Here is a 23723-nt window from a genome sequence, read left to right on the forward strand (position 1 = left end):
CCGGCCTGCCAAAGGCATCATGAGTGGTGAGCTGTTTCCTCGAGTAACGGACCGTACACCTGTATAAAGAATCCTTACGTCTCGCTGATAGGTACAGGAAGTCCTGCTACTGCATCGCTTGCGCAGTGCACCTCCAGTCTCTGTTGTCCGAGAACACGAGGAGGAGGCGAAGGGTCGGCAGCATGTTAAATTCTTAAGCAATATATTTTCTCGCTGTCCTCTTCTGTCCCTGCTGTTCCATTGAGTGCAGGGAACGCTTGAGCGGCGGGACGTTATGTGACTGCGCCTTCCTCATGATAAATTTCTTCCCGCTAGTGTGCTGAACCGCGTCGTGGACTCTTGGTACTGCACATTTATATTTGTTTGCTTTTCTTTCTCTATTTTTTACGCTATCGCTTTTCGTGTGGCTTTTGAGAGCGGTCCTTCTCTGGTCGGCCGGTGGAGAGAAAGAGAATGGGGTGGGCTGCGTTGGGGAGAAGGCAATAAAGAGCAGCGGAAACGCCGGTAAAAGTGGTCTGGCGAGGGACACTGTCGTGCTCTTTGCGAAAGATAATTAATTTGGGCGCGCGCGTCGAGAATTTTTAATCAGGCGTCGCCCGCTCCAGCGCCTGCTCTGCGCCAATGCCAATTAGCAGGCTAGCGGAACAGGGCTGCCATATTCGGCATGAATAGTCAGTTTTTCTTTTATTTTCTTCCTCTCCCAAGTGTGGCGGCATCTCGTCTCTCCCGGGGGTCCTGACCCACCGGCGCGTCTCAATTTGCGTCTCAGCTCGCCCCCCCTCCTCCGCCTCACCTACGTCTTTTCTGCCCTGAGCGCGCCGTCATTTTTCACGGTCGTGTCTTTTCACCGCTCCGAGGTAATTCATTGCCCAGAGCGCACTGCCGTGGCCTCCTTATTCTTCTCGTGTATTACGTATCGGCTTTTCATTTAGCCAGTGTTTGGCCAGCTTAGCCTATCGCGGCCGTCCCTTCTTTTGCTGGCTTCTAATGAGGACCAAAAATGCCCTGCTTTTCCTTGTCCCTGGTGGGAAATTATGAAAGCGATAGTGGGCTCGTTTTGTGTGGTTTTCGGCGCTCTCCATTTTTCGAGGATGTGTTGGGGCGACGGCAGGCGCCGACTTGGAAATTTCGAGCTTACGTGGTCGAGCTATGCCCAAACACCAAGGCCCACTGTGTTGCGCGACTTGTTCGTTTGGCTCTCCGAGGTTGAATTCTAGTTTTGCTTGACAGAAGTCAATAGTTCCTGAGCGCGAAACACTGACACATAATTTCATAATTCGGTATTTGTGGCCCGAAGTTTTATTTGGCGTGGTTAGAAGGCTCACGTGCTTGTGTGCGTGAAGGGCCGTTGCACATGCTTCTGATTCGAACAGCGTATGCTGTGGCGGTCAACTTTCCGCAGCGGCGAGCACACGCGGGTACGACGTTCCTGTTCTCCGGACCGCCCTCTAGCTGCTGACCACGACCCGTCGCTGATGTCTCGGAGAGCCGCTTGTTCCAGTGGCTGTGATGAGTGAGCATTCAGTTAATTCTAACGCTAAGCAACTCTCGGGTCATGTGACACGTGTATTGAACGATCGAGTGATATTAATGGCTCAGCACCGACAGTCTGACCTAGCCAGCTTCGCTTTGAAGCCTGTAGAGGGCATTCCAAAAACAACCGCGAATAATGACGAAATCCAGAGTTTACCGGCTCCTCGCTGCATTTTTTTTTTTTTCACGAGAAGACGGGTTGACGATGCTCGCAGTGCCGCCGACTGCGAAGCGCGAGTGTTGGTGAGCTGCCTGCACTCTTCAACCGTGTCCGTATACTGTTACGTTTCGCCTACGACGCGCAGTATAGCCGGCGCGGATGCAACGGATGCCGGGGCTTCATTCAAAGCGGCGGACATTTTGGCCCGTTCAGCGCTGCCGCAACGCCTCCCCGCCAAGCGCGTCCAGGCATGTTTCAATGCCACGTGTATTCGTGTGTGCGTGTGTGTGTGCATGTTGGTGCCCACGCTTGTCAAAGCGCGGCAGCCGGGGAGAGGAGCTCCCCAAGTGTGAAGCGAGGAGGTCTGATCGGCGCCGGCCCGGTGGATGCGTCACTACACTCGTCTCAACGTGTCTCTCAGCGTGTCCGTGCCCCGCCGTCACGTGCGCCTCTGACGAGGCGTTCCTTCTTGCCCTCGACTCCGAGAGTATAAAAGCAGCTGCCCCCGGACGCCAAGAGAGAGGCTCCGATTTCTTCTGTCGAGTAACGCGCCCTCCCGTCTCTCCACTTCGGTCGACCTGACCGGCCGCTCTTTTGCGATGCTAGAATAAACAAGTTGTTCTGTTAGCAGTCGACTCATGCTTTGCCAGGACCTTCGGATGCTTCCAGTTGTGCCCCAGGCCGCCAGGCCAACGCTACCCTTGGGGCTTGCGACCCAGATGCAACAATACATAGTGTGCACGTACGTCATTCAAGGATACTCCGCGACTTCCGGTTTACGGCGACGCCATGTTGGGGAACCTATAGGTTTATTCACGCGCCTGTTAAGGTTCCCCACGATGGCGGAAGGTAGCGGAAGCAGACGACAGCAGCGGATGTGACGTCACGTGCATATATGTATATCATTAAAGGGGCCCTGAACCACTTTTTATCGGAAGTGGAGAAAAAGGCATTTGAAGTGAAAATAGGCTGTTTCAGAAATACTTTGCCGGCAAAAAGTACTTCAGTGCGTTCAGCAGAAGCGGAGTTACTGGCAATCAAACGCGGTTTCCGCTGTGGTCCCGTTCCGTCTTCAATGCCTTGCTCTGCGAAAGCTACGGCGGTGTGGGGCGTGTGCACAACGCTGCGCGCCTTCTAAATGCCACCGTGGCGCGTAGTTCAAATTTCATTTTGGATGTTAACGTAGATGCCACGACAGCGAGCCGCAGTGGGCTTAGCCAGTGGAATCGTGGCGGCATCCTGCGGCGGCCGCGCTATCTACGCTGCGTAGCCGACCTCAGCTACTAAAGCAGCCGCGTAGGGGAATCCGCTTTATTGCGAAGCGTCCAGAAGAGAGTGAGGAGCAGGTTGCGCATGGGAGCTCCACGCACCGCATATGACAGCAAACTTGGCTGAGACATGTTCACAGCAGCGTATGCTACCCGCGGACTATGTTACCTCTCCAAGCCGGAGGTGTGGTTCAGGGCTCCTTTCAAGATCTCCGTTGGTACGGCATTGTGCGTTATATAACAGGCACATTTCGTTCACGTCTTTCCTTTCTTTAGATCACTGTCATCTCAAAGCGACCGTGAAGACTCGGCATCACCGTCAAGCATGCAGTTGTTGCGACGTGATTCCATGAACGTGGCGTGACGCTTCGCATCCGATTGACAAGACGGTCTTTTGGGTCACTAGAGGTGCTAGTGCACACTATACGCTGCACTGTGTCTTTCACTGCTGTCCGTTTCTGTTTTCCCTTTTCTCTTCCTACACGTTTGTTCGCTCTAGCATTTTATTGTTTTCTTTCTATATTTTTTTACTCAAGGCGGACGCTCGCTTCGTGGACGCCAGTTTCAACAGCGCCGCTGGCCGCTTTGTCTTCGCTGCCGTGTACTTTCTACGATTCAAGGCCCGTCTGGCGCCTCAAACGCCATCAGCGAAGCTTTGAGTTTGTTTTGTTCCCGGACTATGGGCTCTCTGGGGCGACGGCGCCTTCGTGTCGCCCCCCGCAGCTCGGGCACATTTCAAGTCACGCGTCTGGCTGCGCTGCCTCCAGACGGCCACGGACTGTTCGGAAACTTGGGAGCGCGCATTCTTCGATCGAAGGGGCGCGCCCATTCATTCGTCAGGGTCACTGCGCCGTCCACCAGTCAGTCTCCGGACGCGAATCGGCCGATTGGAAAGAATCATCCTGCCCTCCTTACTATTTATATCTTTACGCTTTGAGACCGCCTATGCCATCTCTCGCGTGAACCTCCTCCTTTCCAACCCACTGTTCCCACTCCCACTGCGGAACGTTTCGGAGCTCTCTGAGATGGCCGATACAATCGTGTGCGTGTGGATTTTTGTTGGTTGAGTGCGCAATAGACTAATCAGTGCCTTTGTCGCGGTTGGCGTTGTAGATATTCTCCACCTGCCTGCTTTGTCATTGCTGCAGCATCGACCGATAGCTTGAACTTGAGCGCCCAACAAGCGCGCGCTGTTCCCTTGTATAATGTTGGATATCGCCCCGTTTCGAAGGCGGTGGTTCGCGGTGAAACAAAAAGCAACGGGCTTCTCGAATCTTGCACTGCAAGGCCGGTGCAAACGGCACGACGGGAATAGTACGCGCCACCATCAGTCTGGACAGAAGTCAGTTTCGGCTCTCTGGATTGTCGCGCTCTTTGTAAGAGCGCCAGTGCTTTGGAGACCCGCCACGCTAAGCATTCTTCTTCTTTATGGCGTAGCGTCGCAAGGCCTGCCCTAGATGCCATGCTCGAATTCCGTGCCACGTGACGCGGAATAGGAGCTCAGTGAGTGACGTGTTTTACACGTGCAGCACGCGCACAGTCCAACTTCTTGTATAGCAGCTACGTACACATGCGCGAGCTTTCTCCGTTGCTTTGTTCCTCGGTCACCGCTTTCTGCACTGAAAACGATGTGCTGGCCGCATTCGTCATGTTGATACGTAGACGTGCATACCACCTTCCTCTTTCTTCCACCTCGCGAAGATTTAGTGATGTCTGGGAAACAAGAAGCAGACGTATCGAGTTCGCGGAGTTCTGCAGGACTCCACTGGCTCTTTGCGGTTGGTCGCTCTGCGTTGACTCGATTTGTGTTTCGGGCGGCGCGCTCCATCGTCGTTGCCTTATAGCTCGGCCCATAAACGCTTGCTTGTGGGACCTTGTGAAGGATTTTTTATATGCTGCGCGGCTACCGTATATAGGCCTCTGAGGGACGCACCCGAGGAACAAATGTTAAACAAGCGCCGCGCGTTTGCGATCGCGCAGGGGCTGCCTTGCCTAGAAGGCGGCCCCTCTGGACTTTGCCTCGCTTGTCGCAGTAATTCACTCCTGCTTTATTTCTGTACCCCGTCTCGTACGGCTTGTGCACAAACATTGTGTTTGTTCCGACGGTGTTGGATTGCATTTTTTGTGCCGACTTGAACTCGGAGTGTTCATCCTGAATGTTTCGTGCTCTACTGCGCGAACGAGCACCGCTGTATATGTGTCCGCCCTATGGGAGTTTTTGTGCGGCTTCTACCAGTGTAGGTCGTCGTGTTGCGGTCTCTGGTCCTTGCTTGGGGGGGGGGGGGGGGGGGGCGCGGCCCTAAAAAGATTTTCTTTATCTCCCTCTCTCCCATCGAAATTGGTGCAGGATGTTTTTGTTTAAGCTTGAATGCGCAGAAAGACAGAATTTATGGTTGGTATACGCCTTGAAGAACTCTTTCAGCAAAATAAGGATTTTCGCCTGCAGGTTATATGAGCCTGTACCCCGTATAGCAAGAGCTTCACTCTGGAACAATGAAGTGAGGAAAGAATACGTCTACGTTTGCCTTCGCCGGAATGTCCAGCCCGCGCGGGTGCAATCGCCGGCGGAGCTGCTGGTTTGATTAGCGCTGTTCCTAAAGGGACCGCTTCTCGCAGCGGCGCCGAGTTCGCGGGATGAGAGCTTGTACTGTCGCTGACCGCATGTTGCAGCCAATCAGCCGCGTCCTATCCAGTTCCCGACCCTTTCCCAATGCCCTGGCAGTAATTCGAACACCAGCGGTACTCGCCGGAGTCTCGCGTGCGTGCGTGTGCCCACACACATCGTGCTCTTCGCGCCCTTCATTTGTGTGTGCTCGCCGCTTATTTAGGAGCGCCATATTGGCCATACGTAGCCGGGACGAATAGAAGCCCGACTTTACGCGCGTCTCGTCGTCTGCGGAAAGGGTTAGTGCGCGGTCCAGTCCTCACTGCGATGACGCAGCTTTGCATAGTCCTGCTGCTGTAGCTGCGATCATGTGTGCGCCGTCACGGGGCCCTCATCTCAATCCCTGTTTCGTGTCGTGGTTTCTGCTTTCCGGGAATTGCGATTTTGAAAGCCGTTAGCTTCAAGCGAATGTGTCTACAACGCGCGTTTGCGTCTTCCCGAAGCGGCGCGAGAATTGTGGTGACGGAAACCGACCAGAGCGAAAACTGCTCGCAGGGCGCGAACGAAAAGCCGAACAGTGGTTTTCACGTTTCCCTGCTACAGTCTTTCACTTCTTTTAAGAAAGGGCAGGACGAAGTTGTGGATCACAGAGCAAGCGCTGCTCGCTGAGATTATCGTGTCAATCACGAGGAAGTGGAGTTCAGCATGCAGTGCGCTGAGCTTAGATGTATTGACCCTTTTCGTGGAGCAGTTTGCTCTAGAGGAACGAGATGGCGCTTCGCACGTATCCTCAGCGAAAGCGCAGGAATACGAAACTATTACCGCTTCTGCCCTGCTACTGCGCAATCAGCTGTTGGAAATGCAACTGGGTGTTCGCTAAAGCACTGTGCCCCATTCATGTTGCAAAATGTGGGATTGCAGGGGGAAGGCGTATGCAGTGGTTGGCTGGAAAAAATTGTGACTGGCGTATTAAGGAGTGGAATGAATCTGTATGGCCAAGGCCATGGCGGACCGCTGCTACATAAGCGCTGCCTATGTTGCTGGCCTTTCGTGGCGCATGGCTTTCCTCGTGGATCAAAAGTTCTCTACTGCTAGCGTTGTATCGCTAATTTCGAAAGAAAGGACTTCAGCCCTGGAACGTCGACAAGACTACAGAACATCTACGTTCGAAGCCTCGAAGCCCTTGTGCAGAGCAAGAACAAATCTAGCGCAATCGAGCACATCTGCAAGCGCTTAGGCAAAAATTAGCCAATCAGATGGTGAATGCACCAAGAAACGTTACTGAGCCAGGAACATTACAAACCGCTGCTTCAATGCGTTTGCCGCATAAAGAATGAAGAGCAAACCCACTGATCCTGATTTAATTCGTAAGTGGAAAGTTTGGTCAGCTTTAAATACATCTTTAGCCCCAGTTTTAGTACAAGCACCGTTTACGCTGCATGCGCTGTCCGGACAAAATAAGGCGCAATGAGTACCGAAAGCGCTTCAATGTCCTCTGAAGCTGTGGCCAAAGCTTTGTGTCGTGCACCTAGTCAGTCTACGATATTCATCAAAACAGGTGTTTGGTGAGCAGCACCAGAGCGTCATGTCACATCCATTGTAAACACGGAGGCAGCTGAGGTAAGCAATTTACGTGTCACCACGTGATCAAACATGGCGGCCCCCACGGTATCGCCGTGAAAACGGTCTGTTGTGCGGGACGCGAGCGCGGCTGGAAATCAGTAGAAAGAAGCGAGTAATGCGTCCCCGAAGAAGCAACGACTATTTTTGTGTTCGTCCAGCCTCTACGGCTCGGTTGCGCACCGTCGCACCACTTTCCTTTCCCGCACACTCCGCGATAAGATTTTACCGAGTCAAAAAGGGGAAAGGGTGTCTGGCTGCTGCTGTGCGACCGTGAGGCCACCACAGGTCTATACGGCTATATATTGGGGCATCAAATTGCTGGTCGAAGAAAGGGGAAGCACGCAGTCGAGGGCGGCAGAGCCGAGCGGCGAGACCAGGAATTTCCGGACACTGAAGTATTGCAAAAGGTTAACAGTAACTGTAGCAATCATTGCAGAACGCGAAAACAGTGAGCATCAGATAATGCAAACAAAAGTAGCTATACAATATGCAGTAGAGATTAAAGGTGGTCTTTCAAGATGGCGTCTGCTCCCGCGGCGGCAGCCGGCGGTGCGGCCGCGCGGGCCTGAACGCGATCTGCGATATGGACTGAGTCTGTAGGTGCGCCGAGGGCTGATAGCTTCGTGTGCGCTTTGTCCTGTCCGCTATAGTTCGCGTTGAATCGAGATGCAACACGAAGGTCAGTTTGCTCGCTGCTGCTTCCGCGCTTCCTCGCGCCAGCGTTTTGACATGTAGTTGTGAGATGTGCTTGCCTGTACGCGCGTGACACCAGACTTGTCAATTTAGTAATGGAATGTTTCTAAGTTTATACGGCTGATAAAACTACTATTCTTGGGCGCTATAGCGTAAAGCTATTGCAAACTTTTCTATTCCAATTCTGTAATCAGTCCTTCGCGATTGGTCAAACTTTTTTGAGCCATTCCCCACTTCGCCTGTCTGTCACGCGGCGTCACGAAAACCGCAGTGACTCCCCGTCTGATATGACGCGTACACACTGATTATGCATCATTGGACCGAACAAAAGAAAAATAGTAATTTCCGATTCGACCGCCAAGCCCAGCTTGACGGCCCGATCGCGGGCACTACGTGGGACTAGCCGGGTGGCGCGGGGTCTTCCCTGCGTCTTCTCTGGACCAAAATAAAGTTACTTCACTCACTCAATTTCCGATTCGACGCCTTTTCGTCATTAGCCCCCGGCTATTGGTCAAAAGTTTTCGGGCTGCACTCACTTCACTTGCCTGTCACGCGACGTCACAAAACCGCGAAAACTCACCGCGTCAAAGTGACGTGTATGCGTTAAAGGTGCATTAATACGCCGAACAAAACTGAATTTTTTTTCTGAATAGGAGCAGGCTGCCACGTTCCGAAAAGAATAAAAGATGGCTGCCGCCTATCGCTCAGGCACTGGCTACTCGCACCTGCCCGAAAGCATGGGTTTATTTACGCACAATAAAACTTCTTGCATGGCAGTGTAATGTTTTCGAGCACTTTCGGCACGTATACGACCTAGCTCTACCAACTCTTCGCTGAGGATCCGTTTTCGCGGCATTCTTAACCTTCCGTTGCATGTCGCCGCGATTTTTGACAAGCCACGTCAAGCTAAGTATGGGAAAGCGCACTAATCGCAGACGCCGGCACACCCTCTTCATTCGGTTATCGATTTTCAATGCACTGGCTCGGCCCAATCGAATCCCCCTCCACTTGAGCGTCCTCCTCGCCTCTTGTCAGCCAATTAGATAAGACAAGCCGCACACTGTAGGCAATGTTATTCGTTTTTAAAACAAACAAGTGACCTCCTATGAACGAGGAGAGCGCTTTATTGGAGGTGCACGTTAAAGAACCCCAGGTGGTCGAAATTTCCGGAGTCCTCCACTACGGCGTGCCCCATAATCAGAAAGTGGTTTTGGCACGTAAAACCCCATAATTTAGCGTTTTATTGGGCTGTTCATGCAGCGCTGCGGGTCACCGCCTGATGTTTGCGTCGGCTGTTACGCAAATTTGACTTCAGGAGATCGGAAGAAAAACACATTGGAATAGTTTTATACGTTATAGGGCCCCTTAATTCGTATATCTAATAATTTGCTATCACAATCGGCGCTTTTCGGGCGAAACTGAGACATTTTAAAGGCGTCCGACGGCTCGTTGCCCTAGCTCTCACGCTGCGAGCGGACACGTCGGGGCTCCTCCTCCACGTTGCGGGTCTCAAGTCAATTTTACAAATCGCCATGGGTCTCACCGTATACGCAAATAGCTACTCGTACAGCGCTCTCGAAGTCACGCTCGTGTCGTTTCAACCGGCGCCTGCGTACCGAACTGATGCGGCGTGTCTTCAATCAGCATCGAGTGGGTGTATCGCTGTACTCGGCTTTCATCAGGCAGCGTTTGTAAAGCACGGCAAGCGCCACTGACATACTCCTCTACGGTTAGGTGAGCAAGCTAACGCAGGCTTTCAGGTTCTCTCGGGGTTATATGCATCCTGTAATAAGTTGTTGTACCGTCTCGTCGTCTTGGCACAGAGGTGTCGCCATGACCTGTCTTGAGCGTGCTCTGCACAACGCGGTGGCTGCAGATTGCTGTCTTGCGTGTCAGAACTGACTTTGTCGTAAAATTGGGAGCTTCAGTTAGATGTCGTTCTCGTCGCGCACGTGCTCATTATCTGTTTGGTTGCATCACCAAAGCGATTTTCTTGTCGTCTCTCATTCGTAGGTCGTCAAAATGGACGGAACTCGCACTCATACTCGCTCACAAAATGTTACAGCGAAGCTTTCTAGACATGCACAGTAGATATACATACACTGCTTGACGTTAACAGCAACTAGTTCGTTAGATGTGCCGCTTTTTTTTTTATTTTCAGGTTCACTGAGACTCGCGAACACCAGACCAGTCTGGTTCATTGGGGCCGCGGATTGGGGCTCCGACGTCGCAAATTACACGAAAATAATTTCGCTGCGGAAAGTAGCATTTTTGTGGTGTCTACGTGAATGCTCAATCCACACGTGGGAAAGGGGGAAAAAAAAGAAAGCTAAACGGAGCAGCTTTCCTTGTTCTTGCAGTTTCGGTTGTTGCAGACTTCGATGATTAGAATATAAAGCGCCTCTCTCTGCGGGATAATAATTTGGGATACTTTGCGTGAGCCAGGAAGAAACAAGGAAAAAAACTAAGGGATCCTTCCGTAGCGATGAGCGCGCGTTCTTTGTTGTGCATGCGTGATCGGGTATTTGAGAAGGGTCGGCGAGATATATATTTTATTTGGCTGTTTGTCTGCACATTAAAGGAGCTCCGTCGAGTGCGGTTGATTAAAATTCATTATGTGCGCTGTCTTTTGCCGCCTGACACCAGTCGACATCACATACGCTTTATTATACGCTCGCAAAGTGCGACGCAATAAGTGCGTTTCAACCCTTGGGAGAACGTACCATATATTCGTCTTTTGCACTTATGATTTCGCTCATGGTCGTGCGGCGCAAACGCGGTTTTATATATATCCCTCCCGCCCCCTCTCGGAGGGTCCATATTTTAACGGTTTAGGTATTCGAAGCACGCGTGAAATGATGCTTGGATCTGAGTGTGGGCGTTGTGCGATGGCTTAACCTATATCCGTGCTTTCTTCAACCTAAGTTTGCCTTCCCTGATGTTTTGCCTCGTATTTGGGAGCACCATCTCCCAATCGCCTCGTATTCTCTTTCATCCCCTGGTTCTGTGCAATCACATTGTGCATAACATATTAAAAAAAGACAGAATACCGTGCATCGTATCCGGAACATATACTCTACTTCGGGATACGTGTCGGGATATCAATGCCGCGCATTGCACTTGACGTATCGTAGAATTTTTCTTTGCAGTTTTTATATAATCTGCTTTCTATTTTGCTGCGCATCTCTCAGGAGAGCAGGCAGGCGTTGCGTTCAAAACATCAGTCGAGTTGTTTGCGTTGAACGGCTGTCATGAGCTAAGAAACGGGCCATCGAGTTCGTGCGCTTATGCGAGGTGTACACCTGGGATTGAACCACCGATCAAGCGTTTTCAAGCCGAGCATTCTAACCACTACCCCACGGCCGCTTCGTGTAAGCAAACGGATAATAGAAAGTTTTAGTTTAGGGGACGCAAGCGGCTTGCGTACGCAAGAACTAGGGGCGACGGTACTGCGCATGCGCAGACCGCTACGTCTACTTGCGTCCTTGGGTTGTTTGGCCGGCCGACATCGCTGCCCCTAAGGGGTCACGTTACCCACGTGACTCTCGCGGTGTTGGAGAACTTACGAGTAGCTAGCGGGTAGATAATCTAATAAATCTTTCGCCAAGTGGTGACAGACGTCGTTTTTATATATATTAGAGAGGTTTAGCCTGTCCGGTATTCGGATAAACGCAGTTGGGGCGTTGGGGCGGAGCCATAAACAGGAGCGTCCTGCATGGTGAATCCACCTGGCGGCGCAAAGATCAAACGGACAAAAGCAGCTAATATTGCTGTAACTAAGGCCATTGTACTTGCTGCTGGTGTAAATTTTCGGCACTGGCGTAATTGTGTTGCTGCCAAAAATTTATACCCGCTGCAAAGTAAAATACACTTGCTTACTGCAATATTAGCTGTTTTTGTCTGAGCTTTGCGCCACCAGGTGGATGCACCATGCAGGCCGCTCTCGTTCATGGCTGCGCCCCAACGCCCCAGCCTGCGTTTACCCGAGTACCGGACACTCTAAACCTCTCTATTAACTGCTTTTAATAAGAATAGTTTTATGTGCTTTACGTCATGTGCTTGATTTCATGTTTTAAAAAATGATAACGTAGCAAAGATCAGACGTTGATGGCGCTGCGAGCGCCTGCGACCTCACTGCGGCTTGCGTTTGGGACCGCTAACCTATAACGTGTTTCTGCTTGCGTACGTAAACGCACTCAAGCGCTAGGGGCCCCAACGCCTTGCGTCCCCTAAACTAAAACTCTAATACTTGCATTGGGCGCTGACGAACGCTGATGGTAGTGTCTCTTTAAGCCCAGACCACACGTACGCTTACGGACGCGCGCAAGCTCGCGTTCACGCGCCCACGCATGCGCAGACGGTGCGGCATGGCTTGTACGCGGCGTGATCTCCGGGAACAGCTCCTCTCCGTTATTGCGAACTTGGGTTGCTTCGCGTCGGCGCGCCTGGCTGCGCAACTACGGCGCGGAACACTCAACTCTCAGTGAAGCAGATTTATATCATGCAAGAAAGTGCTTCTTCTTTCCTTTTTGCGTTGATCTAACAGCTATAAAAATATAACAATTACGTGTGTAGATATTGAAGCATTTTGAAACACTGTCGATAACAAAGTACGAAGCGGCGCTTGCCAAGGCGTCTGGGAGTGAGCCCAGCATAATAGTTACTTATTGTGTGAAACTCTATGGAGCCCAGTGAGCGCGCGCTGTCGCGCGTCTTAGTGGATGCGAACTGCCATTACTCGCGAGGCGCGGCAGGCGCTAGGCGCGCGGACGCGAGCTTGCGCGCGTCCGCAAGCGTACGTGTGGTCTCGGCCTTGCGGTGTGCACACTGCGTTCACGGTTCTCTTCGCTGCGGTTGTTAAGCGCTTTAGACGATGGGGTAGTTCATTCTCGGTGCTTAGCCGTGGCGTCGCACGGCTTTCGAGCGCACTGTTTTGCTCACGAGGAAACGATGCGCGGTCTGCGCGGGTGTAGGCGCCATTCGTGACCCCGACGGTCGCCGTATTTGTCCGTTCGCAGCCTCGAGGATACGCTACGAGATCACCCAGGGGAACATAGGAGGAGCGTTTGCGGTGAAGAACGAGACTGGCGCCATCTACGTGGCAGGCCCTCTCGACTACGAGACCCGGAAAGAGGTAGGGCGCAGCCTCCTGGCCCAATTGCCCATGATGCTGCTTTTGTTAACACATAAACAGTCAGTGCACTGCTACCCCCCTCCCCCCACCCAAAATCCATCATCATCATTGTCGTCATCATAGATTACGAGCCTGATATTGCATATCTTGTCTTGACCCATAAAATCACTTATGCCTTATAACATCTTTCATGTTTTGTTTTATTTCTGATGTCAGTAATTGGCCATACCTACTGTGTTATACAAGGGGCATCTATACTCTCATGGCTGCACAGCCAATGCTTTGATCCTTTTGATGGCATCGAGGACCGCATTCTAGAAAGTAGTTTGAAGTATGAAGTTTTGTGCTTCGTATTTTTTTTTTATCTCTCTCTACATTCGTTTTTTTCCTCAGTTTGCTTTTATTAGCCACATTGTACTGCTAAGCTCAAGGCCGCAGGCAGGCCTTCATTGCCGCAGGTTTGACCCCGGCCATGGTGGCCACATTCGATGGGAGTGATATGCAAAAATGCTCGTGTGCTTAGATTTAGGTGCACATTGAAGAACCTCAGGTGGTCACAATTAATCCTGAGTCTCCCACTACAGCGTGCCTCATAATCGGGTAGTGGTTTTGGCACATGAAAGCCCAGAATTTAATTTTTAAGTGACCACTGTAATTCCCACAAATACCTGGCTAGTGACAACAGGCAACATTGCAAGGTAAATTATATTTAAGCTTTTAATTTACTTGTGTGTATGCAAAAGGACACTGGTTCCAAACAAGTTGGGAGCAGTCTGACCAAACTGCTTCTTCCCCACTTTTTAGGTTAGGTGTCCTTGGGCATGCACATGCATTTGTTCTCATTTTATGGTGACCACAATATATTGTGATAATACAAAATTTGTAGTGTTCTCAAGCCTTGGGGGTGCTTCTCTTTAATTATATTTCAACATAATTTATTGCTTGGCTTGTCAGCACCAACTGCCTAATGATGAGTTGCCAGTGCCTTCTGCACTTTGCTTTTGCATATTACTGCCACTGGTTGTGTGTACAAGTGTGCACGTTTAGTACGAAAATTCAACTCCAGTCAGCCAAATATGATTGATAGGTCGTACATTTTGCAGCAAGCTAGATGCATGTACATTTTCTATGTTTGCAGTGAAAGGGTACTACAGAACATGCAGATCAGAAGTATGAGCATTGAATAAATTTGCTTTTTGGAATTTTATAACATGGTTTGCACATGCCACTGTGAACATAAAGTAAATGCTCTTTTCAGAAAAATCGCCTACAGGCTGCATTTCTGCAAATAATTTCAATTCGTAAAAGAACATTCACACACCATTTATTTCATTTTTTTGCCGTGTGTTTACATGTGTGTGCACGCGTGTAAATGAGTGAAGCATCTGTAAGTTGCAAAAATGGTATGGTGGCATGTAATCAGTACTCTTACACATATTGCAGGTAGCGACATATTTTTTTCCCAGCTGCTAAGATTTTTCGTGGGGAATTTGTCATAGAGGCAGGAGTTTTTTCAGTGGCTGCTTGCAGATTGTTGCCACCCAGAATTGTGCACTCCTATTGGTTGTAGTTTCGACTGCGGCTGGTGGCATCAGATAACCTCAACGAGAACCACACAACAGTGCTCATCAAGGTCAAGGACGTCAATGACAATGCCCCCATCTTTGATCGTCCGACTTATGAGGCCCAGATCACTGAGGAGAATGACCGGAACCTTCCTCAGAAGATACTTCAGGTCCACTTCCATCGATGGACATGCTTAATGCTTATTGCCTGCTGCTGTCTTTTATTTTTTATAGAGCATGCATTTCTTTTTTTATTGTGTCTATGTGCATGTACTTCATGGGCTTTATTCTTAAATCATAGTTTAAGCTCGGTGGGCATATTTGCAGGAAATCTTGACTTGGCATAGACTGAATCAAAGATGGAAAGCCTTGTCTGCTACCTGTAAAGTTATAGAACTTTTTCTGATGATGTGTGCACAGAAGTGCCACTACCAGCTTTGGCTTTACAGTGGGGTAAGCTATTGCAGCACTGTTTCAAGAGTTTACAAAATGGGTACAGTCAAGACATTCATGTAATGTGCTGCATCATGCAGGCTTCTGAAAGAAGCCATTAGCCATAACATTTTGAACATGAAGTCTGAATATAGACACAGTTTTGGCTATGCATATATTTTATTTTTGTCCGTGGTAGTTTTCGATGTTTTGTGTGTGCTTCAATAGTCCTTGCGTCTGTTTTCTCAATTCTTGAAGCACCATGTGTTTTATGTTTCCCGATCTTGCTTTTTGTTTTGTGCTTAACTGTCACGCTGAATTTGGTTCGGTGTGGCAAACATTCATGTCTGCTTATGCCTGGACAGGTATCTCATCATTCTCCACCCCCTTGTTTATTCTTCTATAGCTTTGCTGTATCCAGTAAATTACCTTTTCGTTCTTAGCATGAAACCATCAAAAACGTATGATTTTTAGTTTCGTTGTGATGTTAGTCACTTTAAGAACACCACCGTGTCTAGCCAGGTGGTGTTGTGCCACCAAGGGTGGCCTAGCACTGCATGAGTGGCATGTGTCTGAGTGTGCACTTTTTTTCCCCCCATTCTTTCCCTGCCCTTGGCCTTGTGCTGCTGTGGTGCCAGTTTAACTTGACGCTGGTGGCATCGGACACCCTGTATGAGGGCAGCACCACAGTTCTTATCCACGTCAAAGATGTCAACGATCTTCCACCTGTTTTTGGCCAATCTTCATACGTGACCACCATCGAAGAGGAGGTCTCCCACAATTTGCCAATGAAAATTATGACGGTATGCATGGCTTATATGTATAACAATCTCTGGAACTTGAAGTTTGAGGACGAAAAGTTGCACACAGTGCACATTAAAATTTGTCATTCTAGGCTCTTTTGCCAAGTTCGTCAAGCTTTTGTTACAGAGAGATAGTGTGTTAGATATAATTCCACATTTGGTGGTTTTCTCTTTACAACTGGGTTAAAAACACATCATCCTAAAGTTTTATTCTTGTCGATTATTCACTTTTTACAGTCTTAATGTTCTTCTAAACCTTCCAACATTGGTACTTACATTTTTTTTTCTCCTAGTTGAATTTAAGCAACAGGATCTGTCGATCTGTTACTTGGCTCTACTGCTTTTAAACTGGTAGTGTTCAGTTCATTCTAAATTCAGAAGTAGACAAGTGCAAATATCTTGCCACTTCTCAAGTTTCTTTTGATGGAACTTGGCTTGTTTTCACAGAAGTTGGCTGTTTCTTTTGCTTATGATATACCTCAAAAGCCTTTCACGAAATTTTAATGGCTGGTTTTTCAAGACTGCTTTAGTGTTACTCAGGCTTCCTAAAACATTTGCGCCATGAAACACAACTGAATCACATGTTGCAACGTGCTGTCTTTATTTGTCCTTTAAAAAAGAAAAGGAAGAGTTTCAAACAATCTGTCAGCTAAGTGAATATTTTGACACAACTAAGAGTCCCTATTTTGCCCTTGCATAGTTAATGAGTGGAAATATGAGATGCTAGTATTTTGTCTATGATGTCTTCCTCTTTCTCATTCTCGTTAGTCTATCCAAACTAAGCCTCTAATTATTCTTTGTACCTTTGCCCCTTCATAATTAGTCTTTTATAACATGTGTGGTGGTCTTATAATTATGGCTATCCAGTTTTTTAGAACATAAATGGCTTCTAATGGCACCCTTGTCTTGGGAAGGTGAGGAAAGTCCAGCATGCTTGTCACTGCATCCCAGGAATCTGTCTGTGATTCCATACTTGCATGACCTCTTACTTGCACTGTTTATGCTGCTGCTTGAATATTTCGGTTGCTCGGCATGTATCATTTTACCTTCTACTCTTTGCCTGTGGTTTAGGTAAAGTATTTGCATGATACATTCTTTGTTGTATTGAACAATACTCTTGTTAACTTTAATTGATCCACGAAACATTGTCTTTGTATACTAACAAAATAAAAATAATAAACCCCTTCTACTTTTACTAATAACTGTCAAGCATTGTAGCTAGCAAGGTATGCAATATTTGAGATCTTACAGGGCAGTAGTCATTTAATGAACTGATAAACAGTTTTCAAAACCTATCTTTTGTGGTGCTATAGAAAGCTCATTAAAAGTTCTGGAGCCCTAAGGGGGTAGTCCTAAAAGCAACTGAAAAACTTTTTCAGCTTGTATGTGACGTCACATTCTGTGTGAGCAGTTTTAAGGGTGGTTCACCACATAGTGTTGGCTTGTAATTTGGCAAGCATTCTGTGCCAAATTAAAGGAAGTAATTTGTCAAGAGAAAACATCGTGCTTGTGTCCATAAGTACAAAGTTTGATAATTTCATCTGTGCCTTGATCTCATTGGACATTGTACATGGCTGTCAGTCCCTTTAATACACCAAACAAGAGTAGCATGCACTTTCATAACCAGATTGTAGCATTTTGGATATCTTTTCTTTTAAATGGGTTGTTGTCCAAGTAATTGGACACCACTCACTGTTCAATGGCCAGGCAGTTGAACCAACAATTTTTTTTTAAATGTTGTCAATGCCACATTTATTATTTTCATAGTCTATTGTGCTGAACTAGCTTTTTTTGATATTTCAGGTGACAGCAACTGATGGCGACAAGGACAGAGAGTCCTTGATAGTTTACTTTCTGACGGGTCAAGGTGTTGATGAAGACCCCGGTAACAGCAAGTTTGCAATCAATACAACTACTGGAGAGATATATGTACTAAAGCCATTAGACAGGTAAATACATGGTGCCCTCATTATCACATGGTGCCCTCATTATCACATGGTGCTCTCATTACATGGTGCCCTCATTACATGGTGCCCTCATTACATGGTGCCCTCATTACATGGTGCCCTCATTATTGAAGGGACTATAAAGAAAATTATATATTTCGATTATTTGAGTCAATTTGGATTTGGGTTCCTTGTGCCGCATTTTGTGGGTTGTTATTCATTTGATCATATATTTCTGTAAAAACATGGGTTGAGAAACACTACTTTGTACTTCCAGCATTCCTGATGACATGTTAAAACAACCATTCATGAACAACATGCTAGTAATATTTGTTATAGTAGGTGCTGTGGTTGCCACATGCACCTTACACTCAGCTCAGTTTTTTATGCTAGGTCAGATAGCTAGTGTCATGCAAAAATGGAGGTGTATGATGAAACAGGATAAGTAACCCTTAAGTAAAGTGTCTGGCACGCACACCAGAAGTCAGTACAGTGAAACCTCGTTAAACCGTAGTTGGCCGGAGCTCAGAAAAAGTACGTACTAAACGGTAGCACTCCTTAACCAAAATAACATCAGATCGCCCACTTGCCTGTCAAAAAGTGATCTCAAAGAGAGTGCAATGAAAAGGGAAAAAAACATGCAGTATTTACTTCGCGCAACAAAAGTGTTATTTTCGTTTGATGCTGCGGCGGCCTGGCAGCGATGACAGCGGCCTCAAACTTACTGAAGCTGCAAGCCAGCTTTTCAACCAGCCCCCTCTTCTCGGCAAACACTCGCATGGCAGCTTCCTCGTTGGCGTGGCATATTCTCTGTGCACAGGCCCGGTAGCGTTGCAGAAGTCGCAGGGCACCTTTTCATTGCGGGGTGCTGTTCTCGTCGCGACGATTGCATTCATGAGCCTGACGTAACGCGCAGCTTCTGCCACAATCGGGCCTGAATCGCCGTTCTGTCGCTTTCCGTGTCATCCTTATCACTGTCGCTAGGCGACACTTCGGCAACAACAGAGGCAACGATGACGAAAAGTCGAACCTTGTAGCCAACATCTCTTTGTGGTTGCAGCAGTGTTGCTGAGCAACTGCTCCGTATTCCAAATACCGTACACCGTAGTCAACAGTAGACCCATGTAGCGTGCTAGGACCGACTTCTTTGTGTCACATTCGATAGCACAAACGATGTCTAATTTTTCTTCGATGCTGAGCACCCGGCATCTTTTTTTTTATCCGAGCTTTGGCATGATGCGAGTCCTCACTTGCACGACGCCACAACACTCTCTGGCATGGCGCCGAAATGATGTTGATGTTGGTGTGGCTTCACGTGCAAATGCACAGGGCACTTGGAGGCCGTTGTTCTGATCTCTGAGGCTTGTTGTTCTGCCAGGCCGCCCGATGGTGACGACGCACCTTCGTGCTTGCGCGTCAAAAATTGCAAACACTATGTGTTAACCGAAATGTACACAATAAGCTAGCACAGTTTATGCGGATACAAAACACATTATGTTCAATGGCCGCCGAGTCGGGGATTCGACTTTACTACTTTTGAAACGAAACTACTGTTTAAGCGGGTATGGTTTAAGGGGCGATGCGGGGCTAAAATACCCATTTCTTTGAAAAAAGTTTTTTAATTTGAGTTGTTTTGAATTGCTTGTTTAATAAAGAATCTTCTCACCAAGTTTGGTAGTTAACTGAGCAGTAGAAAGGAAGAAAATGAATTTTTTTTTTCACAAATTGGTGGCATGCATTACCCATCGAATGCGACCCTGTACGCTGTTTTTCCAGGCACAGCCGTATAGTGGGCAAGAAACGAAATGCAAAGTGAATGCCCACATTAGGAAGTTTGTTTTTCACGCTTTTTAGGCACGGACGACCTTCTATCGAGAGTACACCGGAGTAGTAAGGAATAGCAAAAAAAAAGAAAAGCATATTTTTGTCCACGGCAACTGCATAGTGGCTGGGAAACCGAAAACGAAAATGCGATTGGCAGAAACACTCCACTAGAATACGCAGCGCTGTTTTCGCGCCATTCAACGTCTCTCTCGCTTTGGATGCATTCTGCACTGGTTGTATGAGTCTTTTCTTCCGCCTTTGACTTTGTTGGAATGAGCGGGTGGTTTGACAGAAGATGCCCGTAATGAAGTCGTCGACATGGAGAAGCTTCGGAAAGCGTAAGCGCACCGCAACAGTGAGAGGCCTAAAGAGCACTGGGCGACCGTTTGCAAGTGTGGAGCGTCTGCCTGGGCATTCGCAAGACCCATGCCTGCCACCGGTGATCAAAGTGAACTCTTCAGGCTCCGTTGATGGTTTGTCATCTGGGGAAACTACTGGTCCTACCAAAGGTAATGAGTGCCAATTGACAACATTTGAAAGGAAGGGTGCACTACTTTGCCAGAGTCATGATTCTGACGACGAGATGGAAGAAATGCCTGAGCTGAGCGGGTACTGTCACGTGAACGTTACAGCAATCAAGGCATTAATAACATCACTTCTGTGTCCACATTGTCATGGAAATTCGTTAGATTTACAAGAAACCGTTGTGGGTGTGAACCTTGACTTTGTCGTGATGCGTAGCAGGTGCGTGGAAGTCAAGAAGGCTGCACACGCTCCTCCTGTGAAGTCTAGTCGCCAGCCTGAGCTTTAAGTGCGTCTCGTGGTTGCAAGCTGTAACTGTGGCATGAACTACAAGAAGTATGGCAAACTTTTTTGCGGGCATGGACACACCGGTTCCTATGCACCACAAGACATACCAAACAGTAGCAGAGAAGGTGCACAGAGCTGCTATGGAAGCAGCAGGCGATGTGATGCTTGAAGACGGGGCTGCTGTGAGGGCAATAAACTATGTTGCTGGCCCCACTGATCTTTTGGATGTGTGTGTGAGCTATGACGGAACTTGGCTTAAACATGGCTATACCTCGCACTTTGGTCTCGGCATAGCTATTGAGCTCTAGACGGGCTTGGTGCTGGATTATTCTGTGCAGTGCAACTATTGTCATGGCTGCAACTATGATCCAAAAGAAGGCTAGGATGGACATGAAGATTGGAAAAAAGTTCACAGTGAGGTCTGCCAGGAGAATTTCGCTGGCTCTTCCAATGCCATGGAGGTTCAAGCTGCAGGCACAATATTCAGTCACTGTAAGGAGCATCACAACATGCAATATACCACAGTGCTCTGTGATGGCGATAGCAAATCATTCCTGCATGTCTCCAGGCTCAAGCTATATGATAAAGAGATTGTGAAAGAGGACTGTATAAACCGTGTTGCGAAACGAGTGTACGCTGGAATTGAGAAACTAAAGAAAACGACGAAAGGTCTAGGAGGCAAGGGGAAGCTGACACAAAGTGTTGTAAAAAAAACTCGCTCTGCCCTGAAAGACAATGCTCCAGATGTTAAAAAAAAAAAAATGGAAAGAGGAGTATTTGCGACGCTTTTTCACTCCTACTCAACAGATGAAGTCCCACGACATGACGCTTGCCCAGTTTGTGAGGACTTTGGTGTCACTACAATCGGCACAGAGCCCTAGTTGCAGTGGGCAAGCCATCGGTGCCAAGATCCCATTGTCCAGCTTTCAGCAGAGACGTTACCAAAGAGCTGGTGCCTCCCTACAACAGGCTTAGTAAGCCAGAGCTTCTTGTGCAATGTTCAAGGATGCAGACACAGAATGCAAACGAGTCCTTCAATGCTCTTGTATGGAAAAGGTGCCCAAAGACAGAATTTGCATCACTGAGAACAGTGGAGACTGCAGCAGCCCTGGCTGTGCTAGAATTCAATGAAGGAGCACGTGACATCAAGAAAGTTCTTAACAAGCTGGAACTTGAACATGGAGTCCAGACGAATAAGCACGTTCTGGAAGCAATGAAGCAAGCCATTTCACGAGCGCAGGCAAGAGCGATGGATAGCTATAAAGCTGAAAAAAGAGACGACGCCTTGAAGCGATAGCCACAGAGCAGCGTTGTGTTGAAGAGGAGGGCCCGACGTATGCAGCAGGGCACTTTAATTTTTTCTGATCATAAGAATGAATGCCATGCTCCGACATCTTTGAACTGATTATTCCCAGTTCACACTTTTTGCAAAAAAAAGAAAGACCTTTAGGAAAAGTATCATTTCCAAACTGCTTCACCAAATGCTGCTTCCAACGTTTTTTCTAGACTTAAATCTTGTGAGGAACAAGATAAAGTACTTTTCAGATGCCTAAATTTTTTCCAACATATAATATTTAGCAGATGTTTGACATGTAATGACAGTGAAAAAATAAACTTCATTTTCAGAGTGATGGCATTTTTACAGAAATGACATAAAAATGTGCAACTGACCTTATTCTGCACTATAAACCATCTAGAAGGTATCTAATCGCAAATAATTTGTATATTTTCATTATTTTGTAAACGATAGTTTCCCTGAGTTGACACACAATATTGTTCAATTTCACAGTTATAACTTTCTTTCTCATTGCACTACGGTGCTGACATTTGGAAGATATTCTAATGGCAACAAGATCAACTACCCCCTGAAAATTTCATGGAAATTGGTTGAGCGCTTCAAAAGTTGACCCTTCAGCCTAGCATCCCCCCTTAACGAGGTTTTACTGTATCAAGGGTTTTCATTACCGCTTGGAAAAGAAAATGCCAACTCGCAAACTATTTCATTCTGGCACATGAGTGTAGCCTCTCTCATGCAACCCTCCACTCCAGGGCTTGTCACATGGTTGATAGCTATCCATTAAAGGCCAACTACAACAAAACTTTGGACCACTAAAAAAAGGCTAGTTTCAGATAGTGAAGATATAGAGCAGTCTTCGTGCAAACTTTTACGTTTGGAATAGCGAGTGAATGTGTAATCAAAAAGCTCGCAAATACAGTGATTTTTGATACTGAAACTAGAAAATCATTACCATTTGCCAGAAGTGATGCATGACTCGGAATATGCAGCTCTCTTGGCATGGCCATTGAGACTAGGTGGCAGCCACAGCTGTCTTTGGCATACTGAAAATTCTCGGAGGTGATGGACTGGGAATGGCGTGATATCTTCTAATCACTGCTCGCATCATCTGCGTAGGTTCCATGTAAAGGCTGCTAATAAATTCAATTACCAGGCTCGCAGCTTTGCAAAAGTTGCTTCCATAGCATAGGCTACTCATATACAGCCAATTTAGCCAAAATAAAATTTTGTTACAGTTGCCTTTAACACGTTCAGTGTGGCTGCACTTGTGGAACTCCCTATTTCTGTGTATCATGACTGATGGGTCACTTGTTATATTCCACTGGTGCACTGTGACATACTGGTGACAGTCGCCAAAGAAGTTTGCTCCTTTGAAACTTCCTCGAGGCACAGAGAGACAGCGCCACGATGTGTCAAATCGGAAGTGACAAATTTTTTTTAATCTACATTGATTTCTAGCAGATGTCTTTCACACTGCAGAAAGTCCTGCACAGCCGCACAGTGGTTGTAACTGCCGTGACCAACTTGTGACCCCTGTCGCCGTGAATGTGTTAGACAATAAAGCTGCCAGCACTCCTTTAAAGAGGACTGGCACCTTGCTTGTTTGTTCCTGTACTCCTGCTCTCCTCTCACCCATACTTTCTTTAACCTCACATATGCAAATGTATTGGTTAGGTGTGCCTTCTGTGAAAATGTAATGATTCACATTTCATAGTATTTCGGCATGGTCAGAAAAAGTATAAATGTCAACCAATCACATGTGTATTCCTGATTTATCGCTTTCAGCAGTTTTTACTGACATCGAGGGAGTCACTAGCTATCTGCTGTCTCTTTGCATTTGATAGATAAATTAGAGCTTTAAGTACTCCAGCAGAATCGTGGTCGATGTGGTCTACAGTAAACTGCATACAAAATTTAAATGCGCTCTATTGTCCCTTTAACTGGGCTATATGGGTAGAACACACTTATTTACTTTCTTATTTCTGCCATCTTTATTGCTGTCAATATATCTTGCAGTTTAATGGATCAGC

General features: G+C 47.6%; 1 protein-coding gene across 10 annotated transcripts in view; it reads left to right on the forward strand.

The window, feature by feature from the left end:
* The window catches only part of CadN (neural cadherin), a 340879-nt gene that overhangs the window by 271346 nt on the left and 45810 nt on the right, over positions 1–23723 (forward strand). For 6 of the 10 annotated variants that reach the window (XR_012829742.1, XM_075700555.1, XM_075700561.1 and 3 more), the window contains exons 17-19: positions 12901–13016; positions 15652–15816; positions 17620–17765. Coding sequence is in view for 9 of the 10 variants with exons in the window: in XM_075700555.1 (XP_075556670.1) it covers positions 12901–13016; positions 15652–15816; positions 17620–17765 (427 nt within the window). In the remaining variant the exon portion in view is untranslated. Of the gene's footprint in view, positions 1–12900; positions 13017–14586; positions 14752–15651; positions 15817–17619; positions 17766–23723 lie in introns of all 10 variants that reach the window. The other 4 variants (XM_075700558.1, XM_075700567.1, XM_075700543.1 and 1 more) reach the window with 2 other exon arrangements.

This window comes from Dermacentor variabilis, chromosome 1, assembly GCF_050947875.1.
Source record: "Dermacentor variabilis isolate Ectoservices chromosome 1, ASM5094787v1, whole genome shotgun sequence".
In the NCBI taxonomy this organism is placed as follows: Eukaryota; Metazoa; Arthropoda; class Arachnida; order Ixodida; family Ixodidae; genus Dermacentor; species Dermacentor variabilis.